The following is an 18,793-nucleotide window of genomic DNA, read 5'->3' as shown; positions in this document are numbered from 1 at the left end:
GTGACTAGCATTTACTGGCTGTGCAGGGCTGGAGGGGCTTAGTAGGAGGATCCTTAAAAGCAGAAATAAAGAAACTTTTGTAGGAGGAAGGGAGACTGAGGAGAAGCTGTGATGGCTGATGCCAAGCACTGACTGCAGACTCCGCCCTCTCTGTATCTCCTGTACTGAGAGGATCCTGCTGTATGTAAGTACATAGCAGAGTTAGGAAGGTGCTGAGGACCACAAACTGTAAGCAGTCCAAGTGTCTGTCCTGTTTAAGGCCTCTTTCACACTTGCGTTGTCCGGATCCGGCGTGTACTCCATTTGCCGGAATTACACGCCGGATCCGGAAAAACGCAAGTGAACTGAAAGCATTTGAAGACGGATCCGTCTTCAAAATGCTTTCAGTGTTACTATGGCACCAAGGACGCTATTAAAGTCCTGGTTGCCATAGTAGTAGTGGGGAGCGGGGGAGCGGTATACTTACAGTCCGCGCGGCTCCCGGGGCGCTCCAGAATGACGTCAGAGCGCCCCATGCGCATGGATCATGTGATCCATGCGATCACGTCATCCATGCGCCTGGGGCGCCCTGACGTCACTCTGGAGCGCCCCGGGAGCCGCACGGATGGTAAGTATGCTGCTCCCCGCTCCCCACTACACTTTACCATGGCAAACAGGACTTTAGCGTCCCGGCAGCCATGGTAACCATTGAGAAAAAGCTAAACGTCGCATCCGGCAATGCGCCGAAACGACGTTTAGCTTAAGGCCGGATCCGGATCAATGCCTTTCAATGGGCATTCATTCCGGATCCGGCCTTGTGGCAAGTGTTCCGGATTTTTGGCCGGAGCAAAAAGCGCAGCATGCTGCGCTATTTGCTGCGGCCAAAAAACGTTCCGTTCCGGAACGGAAGACATCCTGATGCATCCTGAAGGACGGACTGTCCATTCAGAATGCATTAGGAAAATCCTGATCAGTATTCTTCCGGCATAGAGCCCCGACGACGGAACTCTATGCCGGAAGACTATAACGCAGGTGTGAAAGAGCCCTTAGGCCCATCTGCTCTGTGACACAGACATGTTTAATACAGCCAGACCAACAGTTCAGGATCTTTAACCTCTTCTGAGCTGTCAGTATGGCTGACGTCAGTGATATCAGCAGCAGTCACTTCCTGCACTCTGTATATAGTGATTTGTGACCCCCCTACTGCACACTGTATAGTGATATGTAACCCCCCCATATAGTGATGTGTGACCCCCCCATCGAGTGATATGTGACCCCCCCTCACTGTATACTGTATGTAGCGATATGTGACCCCCCACCCCATACAGTGATATGTGACCCCCACCACTGTGTACTGTGATATGTGGACCCCCCTCTTCCACCGCACACTGTATATAGAGATGTGTGACCCCCTGCACTGGAGGGCCACATTATTATCATTATACACAGTGTACAGGGAAGGGGGTGTCACACAGCTCTATATACAGTGTACAGATAGGACACATACAACTATATACTGTTTATAAGGTACCTTTGTACACAGTAATGTGTGATCCCCACCACTGCATATAGAGGTCCATGACCACCTGTACAGTGATATGTGACCCCCACTACTGCATATAGAGGTCCGTGACCCCCTGTACCCTGTATACAGTGATTTATGACCCCCTGTATACAGAGATGTGAGACCCCCCCTTATACTGTATATACAGATGTGTGACCCCCTGTATATAGTGATGTGACCCCCTGTACATTGTATATAGAGATATCTGACTACACTCGTTTCCCCTTGTATAAATGTATTCATCAGAGTTATTGTGCATCAAAGGTCTGCCCCCTTGCTCAACAGGCTCCCCCTTCTTTGGCAGTCAGTGCACCTAAACTGAAATCTATGACAGGTCAGTACTGCCATAGATTTCTGGCTTCATTTGAGTCAGAAAACTGGCGAAAATGAACATAAATTTGTTGGGGCAACTGGCCACGCCCCCTCCCAGTCATTGCCACGCCCCTTTTTAAAACACATAATTTGCAACTTTTTAACGCCACTTTTCAGAAAGAAGAGAAATGATAAATCTCCCTCTCTATTCATTCTGATCATGGCTTACATCCAGTGGCACAACTAGAAATGACTGGGCCCCAGAGAAAAATGTTGAACAGGGCCCCCCACTTCCCAACAACATATGTGTGATACATCAGCATCACATTCCTGTGCGGGACGAGTAGTGGCCTCTCTTTACTGCTGGGACTGGGTCATACTTCCTATTGCTATGTCTGTAAAGAAGTTATTTAATAATGACTGAAGGGCTCTTGTCTCTATGGGAACACGGGTGGGCGGGGATGTCATGTGACCGCTCCTCTGGACATGCTTGCTGCAGTTCATGCTGGGATTTTTACTTTCATTTTACAGCTGCTCCGCCCACACAGCCGGTCAGAGGAGCTCCTCCGGGCAAGCGTGTCATGGTTGAACAGGCTAGCAAAATGATATTTAGCCAGTACATTTAGCAAGATATAAATACTTCATAGTTTTGGTTATTATCTGGCCAACCTCTTTAAGTCATGTATGGCTTTAAAATACTTGTACGTCCTTACAAAATGAAGCAGATTGGTGTGGAACATTTCTTACAACATCTAAAAGCAGGATTGTGAGGACCTAGTTAAAGGAAACCTGTCATCAATTTCTAAGCCTATTTATCCACTCACTTTTCTCTAAATACTTTTTAATACATTAATAATGATATTGAAATCAATTCTGAACGAACTATCAGTTCAGAGAAAAACCTAAAATAAATGTTCCCGCCTTATCTGTAAATGCACCTTAGATGAGTCCTGTCTCCTCCATGCTTCAGAGATGAGTCCAGCGTTCTCTGACTCTTGGAGTGCTGCCACGCCCACAAACGAATAAGACACACCCTCTACGATTGCTCATCTCCCCCCCCCCCTTCTCTGCCAAGTCTCGCAGCTGCGCAGTATACATTATATGATCAGTAGTAGTGTTGATCGCGAAAATTCTAATAGGGAATTTTTATCGCGAATATCGGCACTTTGAGAGTTTGCGAACATCTAGAATATAGTGCTATATCTTCGTAATCGCGAATATTCTAGATTTTTTTCCATCAGTGAGTGAGGTGACTGGTTCTGCACATGCGCAGGATTTGGGACGTGAGTTCGGGAGAAGGGTAGAATCTTTAGCTTCTGTCACTCTTCTAATGGGAGGTGGGGTTAGGAATGGGAAGTGATGAGGTGAGCATTTTATTTACATGACTTGAAAAAAGCCAAAGTAGACAGTATTTGAAGAACTTGGAGGTGTTTAAAAAAAATAAAATTAGGGTGGGGAGAACTATCTCAGGATGCCAATGATTCTTATGGTTAAAAAACCAGTGAGTGGTTCCCTTTAACATTATAAATATAAATATAAAAAATTAGCATTTTACTTCAATATTTAGCTGCACACAAATGTAACAGGGTTCTATACAACCTCTGAGATGTACAGAGCTGTAATACAGCACTCAAAGGGCCAGATTTAGCTCACTCCACTTTCACATATGGCTAAAGTCAGTTTTAGTCAAGTCAGATTTATGATCGGTCCTTTAAGACTGTAATAAATGTGGTTTGACGGTAGCAGTTTATCCGTCCGTAAGCAGCCTTACAAAAGTCGCACATCTTTATGAAAAAGTTGCATGTTCTATTAAAAAGTCGCATAAGATAAGCATGGTCCTCACTGGAGTGAAATTTAGCATTTTTTTGCGACTTTTTTTGCGACTTTTTAAATAGTCGCAATAGTAAATCTGTCTAGAGATTCATTTACATAAGAAAACACGCCCACTTTCAGAAAACTGGCGAGCATAGTGCAGAGCCAATAAAAGTTGCACATTTTTGCGCAGTTTAAGAGATTGCGCAAAAATTTGCGACTTTTTCACTCTATTATTCTGACTTGAGCTAATGATAAATCTGGCCCAAAGACTTTGGTCTGGCACACTCGATTTGAATCTTACTAGAGAACATTAGATATTGGCACATTAAAGAGGACCTTTCATGGGTCCAGATTTATAAACTAAGTATCAGGGTACGTAGGGCATACAGCGGGGATCTAATAGCGTTTACTATTTTTTCTGGGCGCCGCTCCACTCGCTCGCTGTGGCCCCCATTAAATTCTCTGCCCTGTATGCAAATTTTTGCCTCGGAGCAATGAGGAGGAGACTGAGTCTTTCTCTGTGGGCGTCCCCTTCTCCCTGGCTGTAGCGCTCTCCAATCGCAGCGGAGAGCGTCACAGCCAGGGAGAAAAAAAAAATCACCTTCTCCCTGGCTGTGATTCTCTCCGCTGCGATTGGACAAGGAGACACCCACAGAATAAGACTCGATCTTCTCCTCATTGCTCCGATGCAGAAATTAGCATACAGGGTGGTAGAATTCAAAGGGGGCCACGGCGGGCGAATGGAGTGGCGCCCAGTGAAAATAGTAAGCGCTATTAGATCCCCACTGTATGCCCTACATACCCTGATACTTCGTTTATAAAGTCTGGACCCATGAAAGGTCCTTTTTAAGACTTGGTAGGGCAGAGCTGCAGATACTCTTTGTTTCGTTATAGTATTTTTCACACAATTCTGCTGCCAGTTTAAGGGCCCATTCAGACGTCCATAGTGCTTTGAGGTCCGCAAATTGCGGACCGCAAAACACTAACACCGCAGATTGACGGCACTTAATAGATCATTCCTATTCTTGTCTGCAGCTGCGGACAAGAATAGGACATGCTCTATTATTTTCTGGAGCCGCGGACCGGAAGTTCGAGGCCGCAGACCGGAATTGCGGATGCGGACAGCACACTGTGTGCATCTTTTCTGGCTCCATTAAAAATTAATGGGTCCGCACCTGTTCCACATAATTGCGGAACGGATCTGGACCCATCCAACGGTCGTCTGAATGGACCCTAAGGCCTCTTGCCCAAGAATGTATTTTCATTCCCCGTCATTCCGTTTTTTTGCGGACCGTATACGGAACCATTCATTTCAATGGGTCAGCAAAAAAAACGGAAGGTACTCTGTGTGCATTCCGTTTCCGTATTTCTGGATTTTCGTTCCGCAAAAAAATAGAACATGTCCTATTATTGTCTGCATTACGGACAAGGATAGTACTGTTCTATGAATGCAAAATACGAATGCACACGGATGTCATCCATATTTTTCGCGGATCTGTTTTTTCGCAAAATACATACGGTCATGTGCAAGAGGCCTAATAGAAACATTCAGTATTTGGCAGTAGTGGGAATTATACATATGGTCTATTGATATCCTATATTTTATTATGCATATAAATGAATCATTTGCACTAACAGATAGTAGTTAAAAACTGGTACTGACCTGGAGATAACATTTTATTATCGACTTTGCAGAAACAATTTGGTGTGGTGTCAGGGTGTGAAGTTGAGGTTTCAGATGTTGGTGATGTACTTTCTTCTGGTGTAACAGTTGTTGTCAATACTTCTGTGCTACCAGTAGCAGTTGCAGAAGATGAGGTAGAAAGGGATGAGCCAGTTGGATGAGCTGTTGTACCAGAGGTTGAAGTCACAGTTACAAGGCTTGATGGTGTACTAGAAACAGAGGTGGACGTACTAGGAGTTCCAGTAATCTCCCTAGAAGATGTCTCAGGAGATGTGGTTGATGCAGGAGCTGTAGTTTGTTGTCCACACTGCTCAACAAACTTTTTAGAGCAGCATTCAATCCGCATTGCATGATCAATACATTGTTTGGCTTCATCTGCTTGTTTATTGTTCTTACAAATCAAACCATCTTTCATATTGCATGTCACTACCTGTCCACCATCCTGGTAAACACCTGGGTGCATTTCAGCCTTGCATTCAATATCATTTGCAGTTTCTTCTTTTTTACAGACCTCTATTCCCCTAGACCTCAGATTTACTACATTTTCTATGTCTTCACCGCCAGTTCCTGAAGATGGTTTACCTGTATTAAACCACTGTGTCCAACGACATTCCTTGTCCTTCAGAACTTCACAATTTGATGGTGAAGTAGAATAATGTGGGCTACTAGATGGAGGGGTTTGAGCAGATGTTTCACCAGATGTTGGTATCTCAGAAGATGAGGGTTGACCAGGTGTTGTGCCCTCAGGTGGAGTGCCTTGTGATTGAGATGTTTCTTCTGGTCCCTGTGAAATTGGTGTTTTCCCAGTTGTTGGTCTCTCTGAAGATGAGGGTTGACCAGGTGTTGTGCCCTTAGGTGGAGTGCCTTGTGATTGAGATGTTTCTTCTGGTCGCTGTGAACTTGGTGTTTCCCCAGTTGTTGTTTTATCAGAAGATGAGGGTTGACCAGGTGTTGTGCCCTTAGGTGGAGTGCCTGGTGATTGAGATGTTTCTTCTGGTTCCTGTGAACTTGGTATTTTCCCAGTTGTTGTTTTCTCAGAAGATGAGGGTTGACCAGGTGTTGTGCCTTCAGGTGCAGTGCCTGGTGTTTTAGATGTTTCTTCAGGTCTGTGTGAACTTGATGTTTCACCAGATGTTGGTCTTTCGGGGGGTGATGTTTGACCAGTTGTAGATTCACCAGAACTTTGTGTTGAAGGCTCTGTTATGGATGTTGTTAAAGGACTTCCTGTTACTTTACTAGATGATGGTGAAGTAGGAGAAGGGGTTGTTTTCCCACATAATTCAATAAACTTTTTAGAACAGCATTCAATTCTGATTTCATTGTCTAGACACTGTTCTTTGCCTAATTGCTCATTGTTCTTACAAACAAATCCATTTTCTAAATTGCATGTTGTTTTTTGTGAAAAATCTTTAAAACTTAAATCTGAATATTGAGCAGGTTTGCACTCAATATTATTTTCAATTTCTTCATTTTTACAGACTTCGATTCCCTTAGATTTCAGCTTTTCAGAATTTTCAATGTCTTCACCATTGTCGTCTGATGAAGGTTTATCTGTGTTATGCCAGTCTGTCCAGCGACATTCACTTTGTCTAAATTTTTCACAGCTGGTGGTCGTAGCAGAGGGTGGGGAAGTATTTTCTGTTTGTGTGGTTGAAGATGTTGTTTTTGGAGCAGATGTGACACCTGTTCTACTGGTTGGAGATTTTGTACTTCCAGGTGATGAAGTTTCAGGGCTACCTGGCAGTGTGGTATCTACTGAAGAAGTATCAGTCACACTTGTTGTAGCTAATGTAGCTGTGGGTGTTTCAGTTTTCTCGCAATACTCTGCACAACACTCAAAACGGATTCTAAGATAGGGACATTCTTCTATCTTCTTGGGATTATTTAAACAAATCAATCCATTTTTCATGTCGCAAGTCATTGTTTGCTTGTTGTTTGTTATTGTTGTTCCATCTTTATCAGCAGCCTCACATTCAATATTGTGTTCAACTTCATTTTTATTGCAAATCTGAAGTCCTTTAGCTTTTATGTCTTCAGCATTTTCAGTATCTCCTCCATCACCTTTAGGATTAGGCGCATTGATGTCATACCATGATGTCCAGCGACATTCCATTTTTTTTACACAACCTGTTGAGGACAAACTTGGAGAAGAAGGTTCTTTAGTACTACTGCCTGGAATAATTTCAGATGAGGTATCAGGACGTTTAGTGCCAGTAACTGACGTTGAGGGTGTTTCTGACGGAGTTTCTGATGAAGACTTAGTTATAGAAATAGTTGTTGGTACACTTGTACCTTCAGTAGGTGAGGGTGTTGTGGATTCACCGCAAGATTTAACAAACTTTTCAGAACAGCATTCAAACCTTATACTGTTGTCATGGCAGTTTCCTTCAGACTGATCTTGATTCTTACAACTAAAGCCTTCTTTTACATTACAGGTAGTTTTTTGTGCCAGGTTTTGTCCAGATTCTATTGAAGAATACTGTTGATCTTGACACTCGATATTATATTCAATTTCATTGTGTTTACAAACTTCTAATCCTGCAGACCTTAATTTGTCAGAATTTTCATTTTCTCCACCAGTAATTTCTGTAGATGGCTGATTTTCATTAAACCACTGAGTCCATCGACATTCTAATGCTCTTTCATTTTCACAGTCTTTGGGAGAAGACAGAGTAGGTTCAGTAATTGAGCTTGTGGTAGGGCTCGATGATTTAGTTCCTACTGGACTAGGTGTGGTGGATGCTACAACTGGTTCACAATATGATACACAACACTGAGCCCTTATTTTGAAATTCATACATGTTTCATTATTTTTCTGATCTTTGTTATTGCATGCTAAACCAATTTCCATATCACAGGTTATAATTTGATGGCTATCAGCAATCGTTTCTCCAGCAAGATCACTAGCTTCACATTCAATGTTATTTAGAAATTCTTGCACCTTACATAGCTCATGGCCTTTGGATTTTATATCTTCTGGACTTTCCCTTTCTCCACCATCACTTTGTTGTGTAGGCCTATTGATATCATACCAATGTGTCCAGCGGCAATCCCTTTTAGGTATGCATGTTGCTGTTGTTGAAGTAGAAGAGGTTATAACTGTTGATGATGTTAAAGGAGGGGATGTGCCCTCTGATGGGGTAGATATTTTTGGAATTTCTGTAGATGATATGCTTGTTGAGCCAGATGTTGGTTGTGTTGTGGCAGATGAAATAATTGTAGGCTCAGAAGTTTGAATTGTTGATATTGCAGGTGTAGGTACAGGTTCACAAACTTCTTCACAGCATAAAACCCTCATCCCATAGTTGTTACACTTTTCTTTTTTCGGTTGGTCTCTGTTACTGCAGCTCACGCCATCTTTATCGCTGCAACTAAAAATTTGACTGTTGTTCATAATAGGTACACCTTTATTGTCTAATGCTGCACATTCAATTTTGTGTTCAACTTCCGTGCTCTTGCAAACCTCTGTGCCCTTTGATTTTATATCTGCAATGCTCTCAGTGTCTCCTCCATCACTTTTTGTGCTGGGCTTATTATTATCAAACCATCCAGTCCAGCGACATTGCATCTTAGATACACAGAGAGTTGATGGTGAAGGTGTGAATTCAGGTGATGTTGTAGGAATGGAAGGTTCTTCAGTTAATAATGGGGTTGAAGGTGCTGAGGATGGAGGTCTTGTGGAAACCTGTGAAGGTTCTGATCCTTGACCGGTTGTTCCCTGAGTTGTTGTTTCACCACTAGTAGATTTTGGTTCTGTAATTTCAGTTGTGGTTACTTTAGGTGTTTGTACTGGTTCACAAACTTTTTCACAACATTCAATCCGAAATTGATAGTTGTAACACTTTGTTTTATTTTCTTGCTCTCTATTGCTACATCTCAGCCCACTGTTCTTATCACAACTGTATTTTTGATTGTTATTAACAATAGCGAGTCCTTTATTATCTACAGCTCTACATTGCATTTTGTTTTCAACTTCGTGTATTGTACAGATTTGATTCCCTCTAGATTTAACGTCATCAACACTTTCAGTGTCTCCTCCATCACTTCTGGTATTAGGTTTATTATTATCATACCACTGAGTCCAACGACATTCCATCTTATACACACAGCTTGTTGTTGGAGAGGGTGCAGATGTCTTTGGGGTCTCTTTAGATAATGATGTTTTTTCAGTCACTGGGCTTGATGTTTCAGATGAGCCTGTGGATGTGGTTGATTGTGTTTTTTGTGGTGTTGATTCAGCACTAGTTGATACAATAGCAGAAGATGCGGACCCTTCAGTTGATGTTTCTGATGTAGTTTCAGATGACTCAGATGTTCCAGAGGTAGCAGCACTTGTGCTGATAGGTGTTTGTGAAGTTGCCTGAACAGGCAAATATGTTTGATGTTCTTTAGTTGCGGGTGGCTGTGTTTTAATTTCAACAGAAGAGCTTGTTGGAGCTGAAGTCTGCTCTGCACTTGTTGATGAATGTTCTACACTGGTTGGTGCAGAAGTGGTTGTACATTCCCTATATTTACAACATTCTATCCTCATTTCATAATTGTAGCACAAAGGTGGATTTTCACTATTTTTACACACAAGGCCATTTTTTCGACTGCATGTCACATTTTGCCCTAAGTCTTTTAGTGCATAATTAGAGTATTCTTTAGCTCTGCATTCCACTTTCCTTGGATTTTTGCATACTTTGTGACCTTGGCTCTCAATAGTCTCAATATTTTCAAAATCTCCTTCCCTGTTTTCAGGTTTGCTCAAATCATACCATTCTGACCATGTACATTCATGTGCCTCAACACAAACAGTGGGTGAAACTGAAAAATACAAAAAGTGGATAAGCTAATTATAAGGAAATACATCAGAATTTAGCAAACATTATAACATATATTCAAATTTGTCAAAATCTAGTTAGGAATGGTAAACAATTCACGCTTAGTCAATTAACAGGTACTGTATGAGAAAATGTATATATCGACACTATGTAGACTATGCAAAAATATTTTTAAGTAGTGTTATACAGAAAATATTAACCATTAATCTCTAGTTATACCATGTATATCAGGCTTGTCTATGAATATAAGTAAAAAAAAAATAGTTGCATGCTTCACTGCCTAATTTTCTGTTAACATTGAGCTAAAGTATATAGACACAAAAGAGCAGAATTAATTTTCAAAGACATATATAGGATGACTCTTTATTGACAGAATACCTGTTGGAACTTCTGTTGAAGTTTGCGAATCACCAGAGGAAGTAGTTAGAGCTTCAGAAGATGTAGAAGATGTTGCGGAACCTTCTGGACTAGTTGATGATTCTTCAGTTGAAGTTGAGGCACTAAAGTTAAATGTTGTTTTTGGAGCTACTGTACTTGGACAGACTATCATCTTCCTGTCTATTGTTGAATTTTGCAAACAAATAGCCTTCATACAACCACCAAATCCATCAGATGTGTGATAGACTATGTCACCGGGTAAATATTCTTTGCCTTGATATTTGCAGCAAGCTTGTTTTGAAAGAAAAACATAAATTATACAAAATTTTCAGCAATGTATCACTCAATTTTCTTGAAATTAACTATTTTCATGCCATTCTACTATAACCCCGAAACTTGTGTACCTAACCATTAAATAAATTTAGCGTTTTAATCAATCAGGTTTCCAGCTGGTTCTAATAACGCATAAATGCAGATATATATCTATACAGCTTTCCAAGGTAAGGGGGAACAGTAATTATATGACTCTAAATTGTTATGGAGTGGAGGTACTATAGGGTAATTTTTTTATTTCAGGATTTGAAACTGTAACATTGCAACATAACATTCATCCCACGTACATTGAATAAATATGTAAAATACTGTATTTTTACTACTATTTCTTACCTGTTGAATTTCTGCATTCGATCCCGTTTTTTGTACATGTGCTATAAAAAAAATCATGCATTACTAAAGGTCTGATGTATGCTAAATGTACTTATTGTTATGGCAAGCTAACATATACAGATCTTTCTGTAGTGGAGCCACCAGGACAACACAGATTTTATGATTACAGTGCCAGAAAGAGCATGCTGGTATCCTGCACATGAGATGACCACAACATGTAGACTCATTTTTTGTATGTCATTTTTTAAATGCAAGTTAGACTGAACATGTAAACACAGTCATATTCTTAAAACTATCTCTATGATACCGCACACTACCTTCCCCGAATTAGATATAATCCCCCTGCTGAAAGATACCTGCAGTAGTACAACCAGTTTCTGTTTCAAATTACCTTGCTGATGGTTTTTTACTCTGCGGTGTCTGTCTTTCTCTAAATGCAGTGTGGGACAGGTGTGGTATCTAGGCTACGGATCGTGACCTGGCCAGTGGCGCAATTCTGTTCGTTCAGATTTGCAACTCGTGCTCTCAAGGAGCAACTAGTGACGTCACTATGCAACTACGGATGGTTGCGAGTGCCAAACTTCTATCCAATGCGAGCAAGCAACTTGATAAAGAACCACAGATATTGATCCTTACTTTGTGCTCCACTTAATTTAGGTACCACATATCTCCAATCTTATGGTGTAGGCATAGAGATTTGAGTTGTTGTAACAAATGTCTGACGACATACGTAGATCCTTTGTCTTTGTAAGGCCTGTTTCACACTTGCATTGTGGCTTTCCGGTTTTGAGATCCGGCAGAGGATCTGCACCATTGACTTGCATTGATTTTCATGCCGGATCCAGCAGCTGTTTTGTGTCCCGTCAAAAAATGCAAAAAAACGGAATGCATCCTGATGCATCCTCATAAGTTTTGTCCCCATTGACAATGAAAGGGGCCAAACCTAATCCATTTTGGTCCGGTTTTGAGATTCTCAGCCAGATCTCAAAACCGGAAAGCCACAACGCAAGTGTGAAACAGGCCTAACATCGATCAAATAAATGAAGACAAAATTTTATATATCTTTAAATAAACTCCTATACTGATTGGCCTGTGTTAACATCTTACCAAACAGAACATCTGGTTGGACCTGGCATATTTTCTCCTGGTTTATATTCCTCTGCATATTCATCATAACAGTTGCAAGAGGCAACACAACGCATAGATTCCTCATCAAAGAATGGTCTGTCTTCAGGACATGTAGGGTAGCAACCTGAAGTAAAGATATAATAATGTGGGTACAGTAAGAAATTAGTACACACACTTACTGTGGACTTCGGCTATATAGTGAACTATTGGCAAGTACACTAATATACAATGTTTATAAACCACAGTTTGTAAACATGTCAGAATTAATTTACTAATCCCCAATATGATAATCCTATTTAGTAAAACTCACAAATGTTAGATAATAGATGTAATAAAAAAAATACTTTTAACTGCATATTCTAAAGTATGTCTATCTTCTGTCTCTAAAGAAGTCTTCCCTTATAACGATCTATGCAAATTCAATTCCTTCCTTGTTAGTTTTTCATAAATCAATGGATCACTTACCTTCTAAGCCAGTGAGTTTATTAAAGCAAGTACCAGTTGGATTCCTACAAGTCTTCAAACATGGAGCTCCACATGCTTTGTAGTGCCATTCACAATGGCCTTGTTGGTTGTAGAAATCACAAAATACAGCTGTGGAGGGAAAAAAAACAAAACATGGTTTCAACCGGTGTACAGTATTTGAGGTAAGAGGCAGCAATGAAATAAGAGTTCTTTACATTTATAGGTGCTATAGGTTTCAAATCATCTTTTTAATGAACGGAAAGAAGTCTTGATCTAAGATTCAACCATGGCTTAGGTTAAACTGCATAGATTTTGATTTATCATGGAGAGTTGTTTTAAAAAGATTGGCTGTAGTTTGTATAAATGGTCTTTTTTTTTTTCTCAAAAAACCAACACTTTTATCCCTGGGTTGCATCTGGTATTACAGCTTGGCTCATACACCTAAATAATGAGCCGTGATAACACTTATAGCCATAGTCAAGACTAATTAGGTAAAAAAGATTAATTAAAGGGTTATTTCAGGATTTTGTTATTGATAACTTTTCCCCACAACCCCTACCGATCAGCTGTAGCTCTTGTGCCTTAACTACAAAGCTCCATCCATTGTGTAGTAGACAAACCTGGTTACCGCAGCACCACCCACTCACTTCAGTAGGTACAGAGCTACAGTAACCAGCTGTGTAGGTCTGGCACTGACTTTTCTGCCTGTGCTACTGCAGAACAGCTGATCAGCAAGACGGTGGAGTATTGGACCCCCATCGATGGGAAATTTAAGGCCTAGCCGATTCCTGAGGATAAACCCTTGATAGGAAAATCCTGGACTAATGATAACAGATACACGGTCTATGTTATATATGGGTTAAGTCCAGACAAAATATGCAGTATTCTTATTATATATGGAATACAAGTTTATATTGATTCTTGCAACAACCAAAAAATCACTTACGGCAAATATTTGGAGATCTCCATTGGATACATTTTCCAAACTCACTACAAGCCTGAGCATAAGCTGCTACAGCTGTACAGAAGCAATCACAGTCTCCACCACTGTCACAAGCACAAGCATCGTTGACACAATTTTCCTGGAACGGGAGAGCCTCCACCTGGTTAGAGAAAATAAACAGATATTATGAATGGTATAAGGTATCACTATTTTGGAGATGATCTTGGTATCAGTATAAAAGAAGTACAAAACCACCACATTTGTAATGATAAAAAAAAAAAATGTTCTCACCAGATCATGACAGGAAGCAAACACACTACTAGTGATGATACTACAATGTTTTTGGGACCATGCTTTTCGGTGTGGGTTAGAGGCACAGGTATCTGTAATTTCCACAGCATCTGGGCATCTCTGAGAAAGTTTCCAGCTGTTTCCAAACTCAATAACTCCAACCGTGGACCCACTTTTGGTTGTGCAGTCATTGGCAGCATTTCCATCATAGTTACCACAGAGGCCACAGACTTTTCCCTGGAAAATAAAGTTTGAATGGGTAAATTATAAATTACTTAACTTGACTACACAGAACCAGCCCCAATTACTGTACGTCTGCAGCAGAAAAAGATGAAATGTATTGCTAATTTTATATTTTCATTTTGCCATGAATGGAAGAAGTAATAAATTGTTTAACTCATCATTTTTTATTTTTGGAAAACTACTGTAGTAATTCATTATGGTTGACATTTTTACCTCAAATTTTGGATCCAGCTTAACCATGACCATGTTTCCCATGTCCCAGGCCACAACGACACCTATTTCTAGCTCAACAACCATAAAGAGGCCTCTTTGTTGGACTTTGCAGGCTACATATGGTCCAGTGTCCTTCTTAACTACCTCAAACTTCCGGTCAGCTAGTTGCAGCTCAATTCTCTAGAAATGAAGGGAAAGGATAAAAACCTTTTAGTAAAAAAAAAATAAAAAAATAAAAAAGGGTAGATGTTACGTAAGTTACGAGATGGATATTGTTGGATAATAAAAACGTACGCCTGCAATGATTCTGATAGATTTGGAGCAGGTGGTGTTGGTTTTTGTACCACAAGACATACTTTCTGTTAAGACTCTGAAGGTACCCTCAGAAGGGTCATTAGAACAGTAATCCTAGGAATACACAAAAAAAGTAGCTGGTGAGATAACTGTTTGAACATTACACTTGTAGACACGAAAGAAGACATAAAAAACATCTACCTGAACCAAAGTGTACCAGCAATTTCCATTGAAACGATATCTTCTGTTGTCAAAGGTGTAGAAATTTCCATCTCCATATGTGCCACAAGTTCCCAGGCATGTATTTGTGGTACATTCCCACTTTCTTTGCTTACAGGTACTGCACAATAAAGTCACAGTCGGATCATTCTAAAAATGTAACCCTTAACAATTCTACAAATCAGAACCACTATGGTCTCCAGTATCTTACCAAGTGTTGCATTTGACCTGGACTGTTTCTCCGGCTGCATAGTAGTCATTATTGAGTGTACAAGGACAGTCATCTTCAGCAATGCATATGTTTCTTTCATCATCAAGCACCAGCCCTTCAGGACATACACAGCCAGATACACAAGAGCTATGCTGTAAAACAAATTTAAAAAAGAGAAAAAAAAAACAATCTTGTATACTCAACTAAAGAAGGTTTACAAATAAAAATTGGTTTGTTTGACTTTTCAATTGTACCTATTGCATGGCTACAATTAGAGATGAGAAAATTTCATGTTATGAAATTCATTCACACTTCGTTTGGTGAAGAGGACTCCCCCGCATTACGGAGATGGGACGGATCCGTTTTGCAGACCATAGACTTCTATTATGACAGAATGAATAACGGAATGCCTCTAAAAGGTATTCCGTTATGCATTCCGTCATAGAATTGTGTTTTGGTCCGTGGTAACGGAATCCATAACGCAATTCTGCTTTTACCACCAAATGAAGCGTGAACGAATTTCAAAATAAGAAATTCACTCATCTCTAGCTACGATATATATTTTTTAAGAATAAAGATATTACATGAATGCATTAATCTGCACTTGCAGGGTATTGATACTGTATATATGTGTTTGTTCGATTTTGCATTGCACTTACAGCACATATGCCCCTGCCCATTTATTTCACCTATTTTGGAGGTGCTAAACCAGTTTGCCATTTTCAAGGTACTAAAAATTTGTAATTGCAGATTATCGGATCACTTTCACTTGTAAGAGAAGCCATTCTTCCAAAAATATCAGTATATTAACAAATTATTGGTTATACAGTGTCCTAATATAATTGTTAAAGCAGTTGTATACAATTGGAACGAAAGGGCCTGCTTATTATCCCAATCTTACACATAGGCTGATTCAACTCATTACAGACCATAGGGGTAGGACCCCAATGATCAAATATTGATACTTTAGCCCGTGATAAGGATAGTCCAGCTTTAGTCTCTATAAATCCCTTATGGTAACTTACACATTCCGTATCAAAAGTTGAACAGCTTTTCTGACACGCAGAGCCTTTCATCCCAACAGTGGCATTATCACAGTCGAAGTAGACCATTGGGTGTTCACATTCTATGGAAAGACAAGAACTTTATTATTGAGAGGTACAGCAATAACGATTGGTTATTATTAAGTGTAAGGTCTAGTTACCAAGGTAAAAAATTTAGGAGAACAATGATGGAAACAGGAGGAAGAATGCCACAAACAATGGTAATCTGAATGGTAAGGTACGATATATGTGAAAGCTTTGAGTAAGTGTATTATTACATTTCAATAGGTTGTGGCAGTGTGAAAAGAACTTTATTGTTGAGGCCATTTTACACTGTCAGATTGTCTGGCACATTATAGGGGACGAGTGTACGAATGCTTAATCTGCCCGTGTAAGGATGCTGCCGATCACCCGATCGACAAGTGAAACGCTCGTTCATCGGCTGAAACAAACGTTCGTGGGAGCAGATTGCGCTGTCTAAGCAGCACTTTGCTGCCCAGAAACAATGAGTCTGTATAGGAAAGAGCGATGGCCCCAGCGATCGCTTGTCCCCATACTGTGGAGGAGATCGCTGCATGTAAATGCAGCTTTCTCCTCCACTGATGGGCAGGCAGTTGTCAGGAAGGAATGTTTCCTTCCCGACAATTGCCTGCTCCATTGGGCTGTGTAAACTGGTCTTGACTTGCAAATACAAATCATACGGAGCACAGAGAGCTCACTAAGAAGCAAAGAATACAATACCTTTTTGCTCAGTCTTTCCACCAACACATTCCAGTTTTCCATTTGTGCAGGTACTAAAACAATGAAGAACAATGATTATCAAATCTTATTAACAGTGATACTTTAGAATTTACAAAGATATAATAAATATGTAATTGTGTTGTCCTCTAACATTAAGTAAACAGTGGTATTGGTTTGAGTTATTGCATGAATGTTATACCAAAGCTCTATGAGTTTGAAAAGTGACATCTTACCATATTGCCCCATCCTTATGAAGGACCTCTCCAGGTGACACAGCAGTTCCCTTGTAATAACAAGAGCAAAGAGCAGGGAGAACACAACCTCCACTTTCATCTAGGTAGGTTCCATCTTCACAAATGCAGCCATCAAGAATGCCAATGTCATATGTACAGGTGATATCAGGTTCACTGAGAGAACGGCAGGTAGGCATACAAGTACTGACAGTGTAGCTATAGACATGACCAGACTGACAGGTGGTGGTGTATGAATCTAAGGATAAAGCACATCAACAAAATATATTACAATTGATTAGCAATATTTTTTACCTAATAACGTCATAAAAATCCTTCTAGGACAAAGCTGTAAAGAACATGACCAGAAAAAAAACTTTGCAAAAAATACATTTTTATTGTTCAGAAAAACTTACGGCAAATAGTTGATCTCCACTCGCGTAAGTAAACTCCTTCTCGAGCGCAGGCAGTCACATAGGATGAGAGGGCACTGCACATGCAGTCTTCTTTGTTCTCACAATTGCAGGCATCAAACATACAGTTCTGTAAATGCATGACGTAAATTATTAGAAAAAATATAAGGCATTAGATGTAGATGCAGTTCCCCCATTTTTGCCATCACCAGTGGAGAGGATGAGGATTCCTTGGTACTGAAGTTTCTTTAAATATAGATTTTACGGTGTACTACTACCATCCTTTCAGACAGATCAGACTTATTTTCACTTCTTGCCTGGATTTTTTATATATTACATCATAGTAATATAAGGTTTACCTTATGGAATGGCTTGTTATCAACAGTCCTGTAACAGCTGGCAAATGGTCCATCACTGGCCAGTAGCAAGTCGCAATGGTGGGATGCATATTGTTCTGATAACAAAAAGTGCAGTCCATTGAGTTAGTAAGAAGCACCTTCATGTCGGAGATATAGAATACTGAAAAATCTATCATATTACAGTATTGTATCCTCACTCGATAGAAAAATTGTGTTATTGTTTTTATGGCATTAATATTATTCATAGTACTAGCCTTAGGAACGCTCACCATTCTGACTAATGAGGGCACAGGGATCTTCAAAGTTGTTTTTGACATTTGGACAGTCAAGTTGAGTCTTCCAAAAAGTGCTAAAAGTTGCTCCAGATCCTTCTATAGCTCCAGCAGGAGATTTGAAGTCATCGGCTTGAATGCCATTGAAGTTGCCACAAAGACCTGAAAAGAAATAATTTTGCTTTGAAACCTGTTATCTGTCCCTTAGGGAGTTATTTTAAGAGCTTTACTGTTCTTTGGACATAATGTAACAGTAGCACAAATGTCAAGAAGCATATTGCAATCTATTTTAGTCTGTGGCCTTACCACAAGTTTTGCCCATATATTGTGGATCAATGGAAATATAAATTTGAAATGTGGGCACCGTCTGAATTCTCATCTGTAGGCCGAAATTCGTGTGCAGTATGATGTAGAAAGATGAAGGGTTGAAGCAGGTAAAAGTGGCTGTGAACATGAAAATGTTGATTATAAAACACGCAGATTTCAGTTGACCGCCAGTGTGTAACA

The 18,793-nt window shown here is 40.2% G+C and overlaps 1 protein-coding gene across 26 annotated transcripts in view; it reads right to left on the bottom strand.

Annotated features, from left to right (window-relative positions):
• LOC122920506 (mucin-5AC-like) overlaps positions 1–18,793 on the bottom strand; it is a 39,799-nt gene that overhangs the window by 9,065 nt on the left and 11,941 nt on the right. For all 26 annotated transcript variants that reach the window (XM_044270045.1, XM_044270056.1, XM_044270063.1 and 23 more), the window contains exons 16-33: positions 18,593–18,730; positions 18,284–18,448; positions 18,015–18,109; positions 17,659–17,785; positions 17,246–17,501; positions 17,013–17,065; positions 16,254–16,354; positions 15,229–15,380; positions 15,000–15,138; positions 14,799–14,912; positions 14,505–14,684; positions 14,049–14,285; positions 13,761–13,917; positions 12,815–12,943; positions 12,329–12,473; positions 11,222–11,262; positions 10,556–10,846; positions 5,334–10,160 (exon numbers count right to left, since the gene is read on the bottom strand). In XM_044270045.1, coding sequence (XP_044125980.1) covers positions 5,334–10,160; positions 10,556–10,846; positions 11,222–11,262; positions 12,329–12,473; positions 12,815–12,943; positions 13,761–13,917; positions 14,049–14,285; positions 14,505–14,684; positions 14,799–14,912; positions 15,000–15,138; positions 15,229–15,380; positions 16,254–16,354; positions 17,013–17,065; positions 17,246–17,501; positions 17,659–17,785; positions 18,015–18,109; positions 18,284–18,448; positions 18,593–18,730 — 7,347 coding nt within the window. The remainder of the gene's footprint in view (positions 1–5,333; positions 10,161–10,555; positions 10,847–11,221; positions 11,263–12,328; positions 12,474–12,814; positions 12,944–13,760; positions 13,918–14,048; positions 14,286–14,504; positions 14,685–14,798; positions 14,913–14,999; positions 15,139–15,228; positions 15,381–16,253; positions 16,355–17,012; positions 17,066–17,245; positions 17,502–17,658; positions 17,786–18,014; positions 18,110–18,283; positions 18,449–18,592; positions 18,731–18,793) is intronic.

Source organism: Bufo gargarizans, chromosome 10, assembly GCF_014858855.1.
Source record: "Bufo gargarizans isolate SCDJY-AF-19 chromosome 10, ASM1485885v1, whole genome shotgun sequence".
NCBI classification, from domain to species: Eukaryota; Metazoa; Chordata; class Amphibia; order Anura; family Bufonidae; genus Bufo; species Bufo gargarizans.
The sequence above is the reverse complement of the archived record's forward strand: the minus strand, read 5'-3'. Positions and strand labels throughout refer to the sequence as shown.